Raw genomic sequence first — 16,304 nt, forward strand, 5'->3', positions numbered from 1 at the left:
TCTCCTTAGAACCTCCAGTTTTGAAGGGAGAGGCCCATATCTCTCAGACTGTGGCCCAGGGTGGCACAGCCATGCTGGACTGTCCTGTCCAGGGAAACCCCAGTCCTGTCCTCCGCTGGCTCCGTGACGGCAGACCCCTTCTCCGCTCCCTTCGCCTGCAACCCCTCCATAATGGCTCCCTGGCCATCTACAGCATCACGGTAACACATCACGTGTCCCATCTGTCTCCCTCAGAAATATTTTTATCCAGTGTTCTTTGAATTTGAGAGTTCATATCTTGAGTTAAAAAATGTCTGTACAAACAAAAAGAGAGTAGGCTTACACAAGAAATGATGGACAATTTTGAAGTCAGCTTAAGAGTGAGAGGATGGACCACTGACTGCAGTCAATCTGCACTCCATCTGCAATCCTGGGTCATGGAACATTGTGTGACCTACAGTAACTGCAGTGTCCGAGTCTGGCCGTAATCAGATTGGCGTGAGTTCAGTCAGAGGCTAACAGTATTAGCTAGAGAGGGAAGGAGGGAGCTCAGATATGGATGTTCCCAGACTCTCTCCCTGTTCTGCCGGCTGTAACGTTATTAACTTTGTTACCTCTATAGTTGATGCTGGAATAGTACACCCTGCAGCTGACACTTTCTCAAAGACAAATAGTTCTTCTCACAGAGAGCTCTGTGATACTCTGTTGTCATACTGAGTTATTGCAAACGAGCTAATGGAAAAACCTTAAACTTTCCTTTTTAGAAAATGTCAGCTTTTAAATGCGTCAATGAGGGATGTAAGTTCCATAAAAAATCTGAAATATGCATTAGCCTTTTTCAACAGAAAAAAAATGAAAACATTCTGTGGAACACAATGTTTATTGTAAAGTTGACTGACGCACTCAAAGAAACTCAAACGGGACTTCTTGGGACGGCAAGACCTTATTCAGCAGCATTCAACAGTACACCATACTTCAGCATATGGAAACGTATTTCTGACCAGTCAGTAAGCTAACACACCCTTTTAGAAACTTTGAAACAGGGCAGGACCTAAAAGACTCATCCCTTGGTCGTAATACCAGATTGATACTTCGCGGAAGGATATAATGCTGACAGGTTATGATGATCAGTTTGGAAGTCAAGATCACCTATTTTATATTATCTTAGACATACACAAAGTTGATACAGAGGATTAAACAAAGATGTTTTAAGACATCATCAGCTTGATTTATAAATGTCATGGTTAATAATTGCCCAATTAATGCAGGTTATTGTTAGTATATGAATATGACAAGTACAGCTTCTAGTAGAAGCCTACACACTCACAATCTTCACACACACACTACACACTCACATTTAGCTGAACCACTGGGGTAATGTCACTACATTCTATGATGTTATTTGGAAGAGTGAAATGATGAGGGTCCCCACCAGCATATCAATCCTCATATTTCAGAGGAACAATAATAATGTGCTTGTGTTAAATGTGTTTATGCCATAACATGTCTATCTGTCGCCATCGGTGTCAGAGAGGAGATGCAGGAGAGTACCAGTGTGTGGCTGAGAGTGAGGCTGGAGTCGCTGAGAGAACCGTCTCTCTCAAAGTACAGAGTAAGTGATGTGTGGACCATGAACACAGTCACACCAACATCCAAATACTGTTGTGAAAATATGAAATAGGAGTATTCTTAAAATTACACACAAGGTCACACAAGAAAATTAAACCTTCTGTCGCGCTCAACTCTGGTCAAGAAAAGCAATGGATTGTTTATTTCATTCTCTAAATGTATTCGCTCTCTCTCTCTCTCTTTCTCTCTATCTCTCGCCACAGTTAAGGGAGGTTACTCTAATTGGGAGGAGTGGGGCCCATGCAGCACCACCTGTGGACGAGGGGTTCAGGAGCGAATCAGGTTATGCAACAATCCAGAGCCAGTCAATGGGGGGCGATCATGTGACGGTCCCAGTATGGACTCCAGAAGATGTCAGACTGGACTCTGTCCAGGTACGGCTGATTGAACTGATCTCCTGTCACTCCAAACAGATGCAGCTGAATTTAACAATGGAATTATATTATGTAAATAAAAAGTTTAGTACTATATTCCCCTCTCTCTCTCTCGCCACTCCCCCCTCCATCTTTCTCTATGTTTGGTGACTGAAGGGGAGGCCCCTCGTAAGGCCAGGGGCAGCCTGATAGGGATGGTGAATGATAGGGAGTTTGGGGTGTCGTTCCTGGAGGTTAACATCACAGAGAACCTAGACGATGGAACCAGCACCCTGCAGGCCCACCTGGACAACATCCCCCCTAGTGTGGGTGAGTATGGGAGTGGGAGAGGATTCTGTTAGAAATACCAATCAAGTCAGTAACTTAATCAAGTTGTGAAGACGTTGAGTCAGTCACTGTCATTGAGCATGTCTGTACCCTGACCTATCATACTCTTCTTAGAGATATTTCCATATAAGCTGTGGTCTTACTGCTGATGTTTTGCAGGTCCATTGCTGCGGGCGCTCGTGTCTGTGTTTGCTCCCATCTACTGGACCACAGTGCTGCAGACTGGAGCAGCCAGGAACGGCTACTCACTGACCCAGGGCCTGTTCAGACAGGAGTCCCAACTGGAGTTTGACACAGGTCAGTTAAGAACAGATACAGTTACATCCTGCAAAATAACCTGAATTGTTTTACTCTACTTTAAATGTAGTCCTACAACAGTGTTTGTCTCTACTGAACTGAATTTTCCCTTTAAATCTGTAAAGGTGTAGGATCTTAATTGGATCACCCTGTTGCAAGAAATGTTCTTAACAGCAGGAAATACAAACTTGTAGTGTATTGCAAGGTTTAAACAGGCTTCTCAAGTTTATAATTTCCACTTTATCCCCCCTAAGGTCGATGTCCGTGCCCCCCTGGATATTGAATTAGCATAATAATAAAAAATCCCCATAAAAATCAGTCAGTTTAAGCTAGAGATATTGGATGCGTCTCAATCCACTGCGTCTGCCTATGTCGCACTTCAGCATCTGTGGTGACAGAGCTAGAGCGGTGTCTGTCAGCCCATGAGACATCCCGAAGATCGGTCTTCTCACAAAATTGCCTGTAGCGTCGGTTTGGCCCCTCTATGGAAAGTTGAGACTCTCACGAACATGATGGGGTTCCTAGTTTTGCTCTACGACTCCCACAAGCGTCTTGGGACTCGTCTGAAGTCGGTACAGCCGATCTACCAACTTCTGTCTGTAGCGTCCGAACAGTTTGGGCTACACACTAACCCCTCTGTGGAAAGGTGAGACTCTCACAAACACGTACATATCTGTTGTTTTGCTCTAGGTTGCCCACAGGCCCCACAAGACCTCAGTAGCAGTTGAAAAAATGTATGGTAGTATATATGGAGACTGTTTAGTGCCAAAAATAAGGGGTTAAATATATGTAAGAAAGAAATATCAAATGTTTCCTGATCTTTCTTATATCTCTGTTTCATGTAGTGAATCTGTTATTCAATGCATTTCTATGGCCAAATAGCAGTAAGGCCAAAAATTATGTTTCATCAAATTATATTTTAAATATTTTTTTGATACTCCAAGGTGTCTTAAAATACCAAATAAAATAATAAAATGATCCCTGGTAAGACCATCTTAAAACAATTCCATATAGCTTATTAGAACCCCCCACATCTTAGACAGGGCTTAGAAACTTGTCAGACTTAATTTGCCCTAACAATTTTTTTTATCAACCCCTACACAAATGTCCATTTAACTATAATCATCACAATAATTCACATTTCCTCTTGCTGCAGGATTATTTTCCTGACATTATAAAGTGGTCAAATTAAGATCCTACGTATGTACGTTGTAAGAGAACCAGCAGAGGGCATATTGCTCCATGACTGCAGTTAATTTTTGCTCACTTAAGAAATCAGATTCCTAGTCCTTTATTGTCCACAAATTAAGTACAGCCTGAATTCATAATTGATTAAATTACTTTTTTCTCTCACCAATCTACACACAATACCCCATAATGACAAAGTGACAACATGTTTTTAGAAATGCTTGCAAAGTTATTGAAAATGAAATACAGAAATATCTCATTTCCATAAGTATTCACACCCCCGAGTCAATACTTTGTAGAAGCATCTTTGGCTGCGATTACAGTGGTAAGTCTCTAAGAGCTGGATTGTGCAACATTTGCCCATTATTCTTTTAAAAATTCTTCAAGCTCAGTCAAATTGGTTGTTGATCATTGCTGGACAACCATTTTCAAGTCTTGCCATAGATTTTCAAGTAGATTTAAGTCAAAACTGTAACTCGGCCACTCAGGAACTTTCACTGTCTTCATGGTAAGCAACTCCAGTGAAGATTTGACCTTGTGTTTTAGGCTAATGTCCTGCTGAAAGGTGAATTAATTTCCCAGTGTCTGGTGGAAAGCAGACAGAACCAGGTTATCCTCTAGGATTGTAACTGTGCTTAGCTCCGTTTCATTTATTTTTTTATCCTGAAAAACTCCCCAGTCCTTTACTATTACAAGCATATCCATAACATGATGCAGCCACCACTATGCTTGAACATATGGAGAGTGGTAATTAGTAATGTGTCGTATTGGATTTGCCTCAAACATAACACTTTGTGTGAAGGATAAAAAGTGAATTGCTTTGCCACATTTTTTGCAGTATTACTTTACTGTCATGTTGCAAACAGGATGCATGTTTTGGAATATTTTTATTCTGTACATGCTTCCTTCTTTTCACTCTGTCAATTAGGTTAGTATTATGGAGTAACTACAGTGTTGGTGATCCATCCTCAGTTTTCTCCTATCACAGCCATTAAACTATCTTTACAGCAGTGACTGGGTGTATTGATACACCATCCAAAGTGTAATGAATAACTTCCTAATGTGGAAAGAAATATTCAATGTCTCTTTTTTTTACCCATCTATCAATAGGTGCCCTTCTTTGAGAGGCATTGGAAAACCCTGGTCTTTGTGGTTGAATCTGTGTTTGAAATGCACTGCTCAACTGAGGGACCTTAAAATTATCTGTATGTGTGGGGTACAGAGATGAGGTAATCATTCAAAAATAATGTTAAACACTATTATTACACACAGTGATTCCATGCAACTTATTATGTGACTTGTTAAGCAAAGTTGTACTTCTGAACTTATTAAGCTTTGCCATAACAAAGGGGTTGAATAGTTATTGACTCAAGACATTCAGCTTGTAAACTAAAAAAAAAAAAAACATTATTTCACTTTGAACTTATGGGGTATTGTGTGTAGGCCAGTGACCCCCAAAAATCTCTATTGAATCCATTTTAAATTCAGGCTGTAACCTAGCAAAATGTGGAAAAAGTCGTAAGGATCTCCAGGGGGAGGGGGGTGAAGACCACAACCTCATGAACCAGGGCTTCATGTGCACCATCCTCTACAGACGGCCAGGTCCTCTGGTTGGGAGACAGATCTATAGGTTTAGTGTGGAGGGTCTGGTGATTAGCAGATTTGACTACAGCAATAATAACTACCGTGTCACTAGCATGCAGGCCATGATCAATGAAACTTCTCTTCCCATTGACCTTAACCATTATGTTGACGTGCCTGGAAGGATTGAACAGTTTGGGAAATTCAGTTTCATGAACTATTACCTCAGTGATCACACATCATGAAGCACAGTAAGATATCTAATGCCAACGGACAAGTGATGGAGGTCCAGTATGAGATCCTGAAGTCTAGTGCAGTATGATAAAATGGGTCGCATCATTATCCGTGACATCAGGATCAGTGGAGGCTTGGGGGAGGAGCTATAGGAGGATGGGCTCATTGTAATGGTTTAAATGGAACGGTATCAAACATATGGAAACCATGTTTGACTCTGTTCCATTTATTCCATTTCAGCCACTACAATAAGCTCGTCCTCCAATAGCTCATCCCACCAGCCTCCGCTGATCAGGACCGGTGTGGATAACATCACACGCTACTCATACAAGTATGATGCTGATAGTCAGCTTATAGTTACGACCTCAGCATTAATTGACTGATTCATGGCAACAGTGCCAGACTAATGCCGTTGCACTACAACTTACAAGACCGCATAACAAGACTGAGAAATTCAGTACGGATGAAGATGGCTTTCTTCGCCTGCGGGGCAATGTCATGTTTGATTACAGCTCCAACTGACAGTGTCGGAGAGGAGTGTTCACTACCGCTATAACGGCCTAGGTAGGACCCGTGACGGCTCACAGCTGCAGTTCTTCTATGCTGGCCTGACCAAACCTACCAGGGTGACCGACATGTTCAACCACTCCAGCTCTGAGATCACTTCCCTCTACTATGACCTGCAGGGACACCACCTCATCGCCATAGAGCTAAGCAGCGGGGAGGAATACTACGTAGCCTGTGATAACTCTGGCACACCACTGGCCATCTTCAGTAGCCAAGGACACATTGTCAAGGAGATGCTCTACACCACTTACAGAGACATTTACCAAGACTCAAACTCTCCTTTTAGCTGATCATCGGGTTCCAGGGCGGTCTCTATGACCCGCTAACCAATCTGGTGCACCTGGGGAAGAGGGACTATGATGTGGTGGCTGGGAGGTGGACCACTCCCAACCATAACCTGTGGATGGAGCTCAGCATCAGCCCCAATTCTTTCAACCTCTACTCCTTCAACAACCGCTACGCTGTTGGAGAGTTACAGGATGTCTCCAAGTTCACTACAGATATTAGCAGTTGGTTGCAACTGTTTGGGTTTCAGCTCCACAATGTTGTCCCTGGTTATCCCAAGCCAGAGGTGGAGAGTATGGAGCAAACCTATGCAATGATTAGAACTCAAACCAAGACACAAGACTGGGACCCTAGTAAGATTCTGTTGGGTATTCAGTGTGAGTTGCAGAAACACCTGAAGAACTTAATCACTCTGGACCGGCTGCCTATGAGTAAGGTGAGTGGTCAGCTGGGGGCGTCTCCTCCATCTTTAGTAAGGGCGTCAAGTTTGCCATCAGAGATGATGTCGTCATCTCCGAAATCATTGGGGTTGCTAGCGAGGACAGCCTGCGTGTGGCAGCAGTCCTAAACCACGCAGTCTACCTGTCAGGCCTGCACTTCATGGTGGGCGTTCTGGATACTCACTACTTCATCAAGCCTGACCTGCTGGAGGGGGACCTAGGAGTGGTCGGCCACACCGGAGTGGGACGCGTTCTGGACAACGGCGCCAACATGACCTTGTCCCAGATGACGACTGTGGTGGGAGCTTCGCTGACATCCAGATGCAGAACAGGACTCACTTCAACATCCTCTACGGTGTCACAGAGGAGGAGAAGGAACATGTGCTGGAGGAGGCCTGGGTCATACAGCACAGGAGGCTGGAGGAAGGAGAGAAGGGCTCCAGGCTCTGGACACAAAGGGGATGGTTTCCATGTGTTTGATGCCATTCCATTTACTCCATTACAGCAGCTTCCACTGAACAATGTTGTGAATTGCTCTCATTTCAGTTTATACAGTACATATCTCTCTGTGATCTGTGAAATTGTAGTGACAGTTACTGTCTTTTTTTGTGACTACAAGACTCACTGGCATCTGGGATTTTGCTTCTTCCTGCTTATTTGACATTCTGGTGGTACAATGGAATAGATTGTGTGAGTTTAGACAAATGAAATTGTATATAGCAAGTGCTTTATTAATCTCGTTAATCCGATCAATAGAATTGATCGCTGGAGTTACACAGCAACGGGAAAAAGTATTCAAGCTGAACCTGTACAGTATAATTTACTTTTTTAACAAATTGCTTACTGTAAAATATGTCATGTATTATCTGGGTGGAGCTCCTTCCATATCATGAAAAGTATTATTTGTATAATTTATTTACTGGACTAGAATGTGGAGCTTGCAGAGCAGACTATAGTGGCCTAAACAAAGTGCTAAATCATTGTGTAAATGCTGCAAATAGCTCATCATATTGCAATTCACAGGTATTACATTCATTGTACCTTAATTATCCTGATGCCATTACAAGGCTGTCCTTACCTGTTCAGTTAGACAGACGTGTCCTAGTAATAGACATATCCGAGCTAGCAGGTCAATTGGCAGACAGTACAGAAGATACATCTCACTGAGTAATCCGAAAGTCATGAATTAGTTGTAAGAATAAATGGTTTTCATGGTACAAAAAGGTGATAAGCTTGTAAAAAATTTCCAAAACAAATGTAATTGGTCACGTACACATGTTTAGCAGATGGTTTTACGAGTGTAGCAAAATGTTTGTGCTTCTAGTTCCGACAGTGCAGCAATATCTAACAAGTAATATCTAACAATTCCACAACAAATATCTAATACACACACATCTAAGTAAAGGAATGGAATAAGATTTTATATGGATTGGCAATGACAGAGCGGCATAGGCTAAGATGCAATAGATAATATAGAATACAGTATATACATGAGATGAGTAATGCAAGATATGTAAATATTATTAAAGTGACTAGTGTTCCATGTTTTAAAGTGGCCAATGATTTCAAGTCTGTATGTAGGCAGATGACTGTTTAACGGTCTGATGGCATTGAGATAGAAGCTGTTTTTCAGTCTCGGTCCCAGCTTTGATGCACCTGTACTGACCTCGCCTTCTGGATGGTAGCAGGGTGAACAGGCAGTGGCTTGGGTGGTTGTTGTCCTTGATCTTTTTGGCCTTCCTGTGACATCAGGTGCTGTAGGTGTTATGGAGGGCAGGTAGTTAGCCCCCCGTGATCCGTTGTGCAGACCGCACCACCCTCTGAAGAGCCCTGCGGTTGTGGGCGGTGCAGTTGCCGTACCAGGTGGCGATACAGCCCGACAGGATGCTCTCAATTGTGCATCTGTAAAAGTTTGAAGGTTTTAGGAGCCAAGCCAAATTTTCTTCAGCCTCCTGAGGTTGAAGAGGTGCTGTTGCGCCTTCTTCACCACACTGTCTGTGTGGGTGGACCATTTTGTAGGACAAGGCACACTTAAAGTTTATCAAGTGGGTAGAAGTATAGACTAATAATCAGGAGCGGGAAGTCAGAGCAAGGTGAAAAGCAGACAGGATGACAAATTCACAGTGGGTGTCTTATAAGAGCCTGAGTGTATACTAGTTACAGGTCAAATGTAGTAGATGTGGAGGATGATTTTTCAAAGAGAAATGCACACAGAGAGTAGCTGTTTCCCACAGATAAAATTGACTGGAAACAGCAATGTTTCAATATTTGCATGTATTTGGTCTGTGCTTAATTTACTACAACGAAGTCACATTGTGTTCCAGCATTAGTCATTCCCATTCCTATGTGAAAAGTGATGCTGTATGCCTCTGTCTGGTATTCCACAGAAATGATCTGAGGAAATTCGATGTGCATAAGAGTACACCGTCTTCACAACAGCTAAAATATTTTCCATGTAGCCCCAGTTAAACAAGCCTTAGTAAAGCAATGGTTTACGCCATCCTTTGAAACCTATAAGAATCCTCTTTATTTCCCAAGGCAGACTTTCATGTATGGGAAAGAATTTTAAGTATTTAGTATTTATTTTATTTTTGATCAGAGTATGACATGTTTGGATCCAAAGAAGTTTATAAGGTAAAATGTTGTCTCGTCATTCACCCTCACGCGTTTCCCATACGCTCAATTTGGTTGTATTGTTGTCAAGTATTTTTGTCATTGGGATGTGTATGGTTTGTGTGCTGACATTTGTTTTCTATGCTTTCATACGTAAATGAAACATTTAGCGCTGTGGAAAAGGCTGAACCAAAAGCATGAAGTGCTGTTGGACGGAGCCAAACACCATATATTCAGTATCACTTTAATACTGTCCAGTTCATCACAAATATCATTCTTTGCAACCTTATGTTGTTTTTTACTTTCCTTCTCATTGGGTTGTATTGCAAAAAGGAATTGAATAAAACATAAGCTATATGGTATACTAGGAAACGCTTTACTTGACACCCAGCGTCATAATACATTATGACACGGTCATAACCATGTCATAACAGCTGACATAACTTGTCATAACCTGACAATTGCATTATTTGATGGTTATGACACCTACATAAGTGTCAAAACGTATATATAAATCTTTTTTTTACCTGCTAAATTATTGTAATTGTGTACACATCGATGTCAGACATGCAGCTTACCCCAATGCTCTGTTGCTGATGACTGAGATGAATGCAGGAACAGATTTCAGGAGCAGGACCAGACACCCTCTTTTTGACTGATGACTGATATAAAGGCCTATCACGTACATGCCCATCTGGCATATATGATTATGATGGTCATAATGCTTCATGACAGTGTCAAAGTGTACTTTCTTAGTCCAAGTAAAGTGACACAGGATGTTATAATGCTTCATGACTGTGTCATAAAGTGTATTTTCTGCAACTTATTTAAAATATGATGAAAACAACATGACTGTAAAGCATTCATTACATCAAAACAAAGGATTTAAGAGAGATTTTCAAACGAAAGTTAACTTCTTGGCAGGGAAAATTCTAATTTGAATAAATTTGGGTTTTGACACTAATGTAAGTGTCATAACCAGCCATAAAATAATGCAATATATATCACAACAGATGTAAATATATGGGTCATGACAGTTATGGCCATGTTATGTCAGCTGTTATGACACATGACATAGTTATGTGTTCAAAACAAGTTTTTTTGTATTTGTATTAATCCATGCTGTATCTGAATGTTCTGTTTGTGTGTGTGTGTAACCAGGAGAGAGCCTTCGGGTAACACATGTAGCCAGAGGTCTGGACTCAGAGGGGGTTCTCCTCATGGACATCGTTATCAATGGCTTTGTCCCTCCAACATTATCAACCTCCCATCTCAATCTGCAGGTGTGTAATGACTAACACTCTCATTCTAAAGCCAGCTCAAGTCCCTGACCGTGACTAACCATGACACTCTATCTCTAATATGATGATTGCTTTGTGTCCTGGAGGAGTTTGATGAGTCATACGTGCAGATGGGACCAGGGCAGCTGTACTCGTGGTCGTCCCAGGCCCATCAGAGAGCAGGCGGTCCCATGGTGCTGCGCTGTAACCACTCCATCATCTACGAGGGCCGAGAGGAGCGCCAGGGGCCCCTGTTGCAGCTGCTTAAGGTGTCCCAGATGAGTGCCATCTACAGCATATTCACTCTCAGTTTGGACTTCCAGATGACAGCCTCATTACTCCTACCAGGTCAGTGCAAACACAAGACAGACTAACACAAGACAGACTAACACAAGACAGACTAACACAAGACAGACTAACACAAGACAGACTAACACAAGACAGACTAACACTTGACTTTAAACTGATGTACTGTAGCAAACATGTTGCATTTTTGTCATTGTAGTTGTTTAAATGTAAGTTTCAATTTAATCGGTTCATAGACTTAAGGTGGTGCTCTGTATTTTTAGATGGTGATGGAGAAACATGCCCGAAAGGTTTTGTCCTGGATACAGCCTCTTACTGTGCTGGTATGTTTTTGTATACTTTTGCCTTCTGTGATTTAAAATAAAAAATAAGCTAAAAAAAACAAACAATGTATACCGTAGAAAATTGTTGAAATGAAAATATTCCAAATACCCTTTTTGGATTGACCAATCATATTTTGTATTGCAGTGTAATAATAATGTATTACAACAATACAATTACAAAGTATTACAATACAATGAACTCATGCAGAAAATCTTAATAAACTGTAACTGTTGAATCGTTAGATGAGGATGAATGTGCTGCAGAATCGCCCTGCTCTCATTCCTGCAACAATGTGATGGGTGGCTTTTCCTGTGCCTGTCCCTCCGGCTTCACCATCTCTCCAAAGACCAACACATGCCAAGGTCAGCCACAGGAAACATTCTCAATGAATGCTGCACACTTTATCACACCATTTTATGTCTCCTATTTAGATATGTCATTACATTAGGTGATCTGTCTGTATATGGCTCTGGTATCATGTTGATTTGTAAGCTTTAGAAGGCAATCTATTGTGACAGATAGAAAAATATAAATATTTACATTCATTTAAATAGTCAGATAGCTAGTGCACACTATCTGGTTCTGAGATTATCTGAACTGATGGTATCGCTGTGAATGTATAAACACTGTTATTGTAGACAGTGTTCTTATGTTTCACTTCACATTTGTGGTACCTCTCTGCAGATATTGATGAATGTGCCCAGGGTTCCCACATGTGCCACTACAACCAGCAGTGTGTGAACACGGTCGGCACGTACCGCTGCCAGGCTAAATGTGGCCCAGGGTTCAAGCCCAGCGCCATGGGAACCAGCTGTGAAGGCAAGTCTATTCACAACAAATGAAAAGTTTGTTTTGGATTTTCTTTCAGCCGCTCATCAACTGTATAAGGCATATTAGTAACAGAGTTAGAGCTGTGGTGTGTGTTTCAGATGTGGATGAGTGCCAGGAGTCGTCTCTCTCTCCGTGTCAGCAGCAGTGTCTGAACACCCTGGGCTCCTTCCGCTGTGTCTGCAACCCTGGCTACCAGCTCTCTGGGCACCGCTGTCTAGGTCAGTGGTACCTGCGGCTCACTGATGATATTTTCAACAGAATCAAATGTTTCACACCAGGAAGCAGTAAACTGTAAGTTATGGAAGCAGTTAACTTATGGAATCTCAAACCCTTTATGCTTGTTTATAAACAGACATCAACGAGTGCAGCAGGAATGTGTGCCCAGCTCACCAGCAGTGCCGCAACACAGAGGGAGGCTACCAGTGTTTCGACAGCTGCCCAGCTGGCATGAGAATGGGAGAGAATGGGGCCTGTGTGGGTATGATGCCATTCATAATTAATGCGTCTGTTACTCTGACTGTTGTTGCATGCAGGTACAGCTTTGTGCCATGAGAATGATGCCCCTCACATTAAGCCCTGTGTTTACCAACGTTTTGTGTCACAGATGTGGACGAGTGCCAGGATGGGAGCCACATGTGCCGCTACAGCCAGATCTGTCAGAACACCATTGGGGGGTACGGCTGTGTCTGCCCTAGAGGTTATCAGTCCCAGGGGGTGGGCCGTCCATGCCTGGGTAAGACGCTTCATTTTGGCATAGTCATGTTTTACTACACAAAACAATATGCTACTGTTTAATAAAATGTTGTTCTAAGTGTAGTGTCTGAGTCTTGTTTTGCCTTTCAGACGTTGATGAGTGCCTACAGACGCCGAGTCCATGTGCCCACCAGTGCCGTAACGTGCCAGGCAGCTTCCGGTGCCTCTGCCCACCAGGCACTGTGTTACTGGGGGATGGGCGCTCCTGTGCTGGCCTAGAGAGAGGACAGGCCTTCTCCAACGGTACCCGCATCAGGGAAAGACTGCGCCCACAGCTGGTGTCATCGCTCGGTAGGCCCATCCTCTCACGGCATCATGGGGTATCCCGCATCACCAGACAGAGCTGCCCCATAGGCTACACCAACCGAGATGGCACATGTGTCGGTGAGTGTTGCTCCCCCTAAAGTAGAAGTCCCTTTGGAAGTATTTCCCAATATAAAGATGTTATTAAATAACCCAAACCACCAAGGGCACTTTGGTTCTGTCATCTAATTGGCATCTGTGTTTGTGGACAAGATGGAGAAGAAGTTTCTCATTTTCCTTGAACGTCTGTAAGCAAAGGCCACAAGCAAGGGACTTTAATCTGGTACCACTGGTGCTTACCTCATCATGCCATTGATCTCTGTACAGATGTGGATGAGTGCTTGCTGAGGAAGCCGTGCCAACATGAGTGCCGAAACACAATAGGCAGTTTCCAGTGCCTCTGTCCTACAGGCTACCAGCTCTTACCCAACGGCAGGAGCTGTAAAGGTATGGAGAAAACATACAATTCACATAACCACCCATCACAACTGGGTTTGCATTGTCAAGAACATACCCAGGTACTGAGTTTCCTTTCTGATGCTTGCAGACATTGATGAGTGTGCAGTACAAGGCATCCAGTGTGGACACAACCAGATGTGCTTCAACACTCGTGGAGGACATCAGTGTCTGGACACGCCCTGCCCTGCATCCTATCAGAAAGGAGGGAGCCCAGGGTAAGGGGCCTCAATCAACACCACTGTGTGTTGCAATGTGTGGCTAGTTAGACAGACTGTTTCCTGGGTATTTTTGTAATATTGTAGTTACCGTAGTTACTTATCACACAACCATAGTCATTTTTTGTGTAGTTAGCTATGTATGTAATAAGTCACTGACCATTGATGCCACAAAACCATGAATTGGTTGTTGTGTACAGTAGGTATGTATTGTATGTGTCACTGAACTTTAGAGCCAGCTGACAACAGTATCAGTACCTCTGGAAGTGTAACAGTTGACTCTTCTTTCTCCATGGCAGGACGTGCTACAGACCCTGCTCTTGGGACTGTGCTTCTGGAGGTTCCCCTCTGCTACTCCAGTACAAGCTGCTGACCCTCCCCCTCGGCATCCTAGCCAATCACAATGTGGTGCGCCTGTCGGCCTTCTCTGAGGTGGGGGTGTTGCAGGAGAGAACATCCTTCACCATCCTGGAGCAGGGTAGTGAGGGGGATCCGGGGGCAGGGGGCCAGATATTTGGCATCAGGGATGAGGCAGGAAGGGGCATCATCTTCACCCTACGGCCCCTGCAGATGCCAGGCCTGGTGCGTTTGAGGGTGCAGGCCACCACCCTCTCCACACAGGGCCGCATCACATACCAGAGCATCTTCATCATCTACATCTCCATCTCTAGATACCCCTACTGAGCCCCCCCTCAGCTGGAGGGTGGAACTGACTGTTTTCCCCTAAAATGCCCCTGTCCCCTTCCTCAATCTCTGTAGAATCAGGCCCCCGGCCTGGGAGAACGAGCATGCCAACCAAGCCAAGCCAAGGACGCACTAATCATGAGACAAGGCAAACAGTATTATCACTAAGGATTTCACTGATATTTGGACCCTTATCTGTGGTACAATGTAAACTGTATTGAAATGGATCTTAAACTGTGAGGACATGGTTTAGTCAAAATCTGTTCTGTTTTGTTGGATTTATCACAATGAACATGCCAAAGATGGTCCTATAGCATTAGAATGGCGTGCAGCTATTTATATTGTGAAAATGCTACAGGTTTGTCAACATTATTTTATCTCGTGTTTTCCTATTCTTTTAAGTCATTGTTGTCACATGAATCAGCTATAAGGTGCTATTCTGAATGTACTGTACTTGAGTGTGTTTACGTTTATGGCCTTAGCTTCATCGAAGCAGTGAGTCATATGGCGTTTGTGTTACAAGAACAAACGGATGAGAAAGCATTTCCTCCCCCGGCCTGGACTAAACCATCTTAAGCAGGAAGTAGAAGACCATTTGAGTTTGATTGCTCTCATTGGACTCTGTGCTGAATGGAGTTGGCCTCCACTAGCAGGGCCACAACATGGACATCAGAGAAAATGTCCCTTTCTGCTTAATCACGTTTAGTCTGTAGGCTGTAGTATTCTGATTTAGCCATTCATCTTTCTAAATGCGTTTCAAAATTCCATGGTTAAAAACCATAGAGGGAGGGAAGCAACAAAGACATCGTGCTGAGCAACAACTATTTATTGTTAAACCAAAAGCATACTCAGTGAGTAGTATGCACACACACACCCCAAAATGTGAAGAACCACATCCAGTGGGTGTTTGTGAAACAGGGAAAGAGGAAGCAGACGAATATTAATAGAAAATATGCACAATATACTTGTGAATTAAACATGCTGAACAAACTCAGCAAAATCATGGCTGCAATAGTGCAGTGTACATTTCTTTAGAATTTCGACTGCACCCTCCCTTCTATTAGCTGTGTGATGAATTAACCAACATTTCAGTGTCACTGTATACACCTGTAAAACCATCAAATTCATCCAAAAATGTCTATTTTGGAAAATGTGTATTACTGTCCGCTTTGGTCATTGGTAGTAATGCACGTTAAATGTGTTTTAACTGTAAGTCAACCAATGAGAAAATGAAATTAAACTTTGCCATTTATGACACAATTATATTTGGACTGTTTCAGTTACCTGCAGCACTACCTCCAAGGCTGGTCTTTGCTGTTCTGCTGCCCGTGACGATACCAAAAAATGCCACCCCCTCCATGTATATTCCAGAGGTTGAAGTTTGGTTCAAATGTAGGTTCTGAATGAAAGGTGAAAAGGTATTTTCCATATGTTTAAAACATATATTTTCCAGGACGTTGAAAAGGAATCTTTTCCAGATGTTGAAAAATACGTCTTTTCCATACATCGAAATAAGGTTAATTTTCGGTTCTGAATGAAAGTTGGAAATAAGTGATTTATTAACAGCTATGTTATGACCGGACAAAATCTGAACCAAACATAGACATCTATGATTGGTTCAGATTTGGTCCAGAC

General features: G+C 42.8%; 1 protein-coding gene across 1 annotated transcript in view; it reads left to right on the plus strand.

Annotated features, from left to right (window-relative positions):
• LOC120051044 (hemicentin-1-like) overlaps nucleotides 1–15,916 on the plus strand; it is a 66,389-nt gene extending 50,473 nt beyond the window's left edge. The window contains exons 64-80 of the mRNA XM_038997655.1: nucleotides 10–200; nucleotides 1,510–1,591; nucleotides 1,812–1,982; nucleotides 2,139–2,291; nucleotides 2,469–2,606; nucleotides 10,676–10,797; nucleotides 10,902–11,142; nucleotides 11,364–11,423; nucleotides 11,667–11,786; nucleotides 12,109–12,243; nucleotides 12,354–12,473; nucleotides 12,608–12,733; nucleotides 12,860–12,988; nucleotides 13,099–13,392; nucleotides 13,639–13,758; nucleotides 13,859–13,985; nucleotides 14,285–15,916. Coding sequence (XP_038853583.1) covers nucleotides 10–200; nucleotides 1,510–1,591; nucleotides 1,812–1,982; nucleotides 2,139–2,291; nucleotides 2,469–2,606; nucleotides 10,676–10,797; nucleotides 10,902–11,142; nucleotides 11,364–11,423; nucleotides 11,667–11,786; nucleotides 12,109–12,243; nucleotides 12,354–12,473; nucleotides 12,608–12,733; nucleotides 12,860–12,988; nucleotides 13,099–13,392; nucleotides 13,639–13,758; nucleotides 13,859–13,985; nucleotides 14,285–14,669 — 2,714 coding nt within the window. The 3' untranslated portion in view covers nucleotides 14,670–15,916. The remainder of the gene's footprint in view (nucleotides 1–9; nucleotides 201–1,509; nucleotides 1,592–1,811; nucleotides 1,983–2,138; nucleotides 2,292–2,468; nucleotides 2,607–10,675; nucleotides 10,798–10,901; nucleotides 11,143–11,363; nucleotides 11,424–11,666; nucleotides 11,787–12,108; nucleotides 12,244–12,353; nucleotides 12,474–12,607; nucleotides 12,734–12,859; nucleotides 12,989–13,098; nucleotides 13,393–13,638; nucleotides 13,759–13,858; nucleotides 13,986–14,284) is intronic.
• The last annotated feature ends 388 nt before the right edge of the window (nucleotides 15,917–16,304 follow it).

The sequence above is a fragment of the Salvelinus namaycush genome, chromosome 1 (assembly GCF_016432855.1).
Source record: "Salvelinus namaycush isolate Seneca chromosome 1, SaNama_1.0, whole genome shotgun sequence".
Classification (NCBI taxonomy): Eukaryota; Metazoa; Chordata; class Actinopteri; order Salmoniformes; family Salmonidae; genus Salvelinus; species Salvelinus namaycush.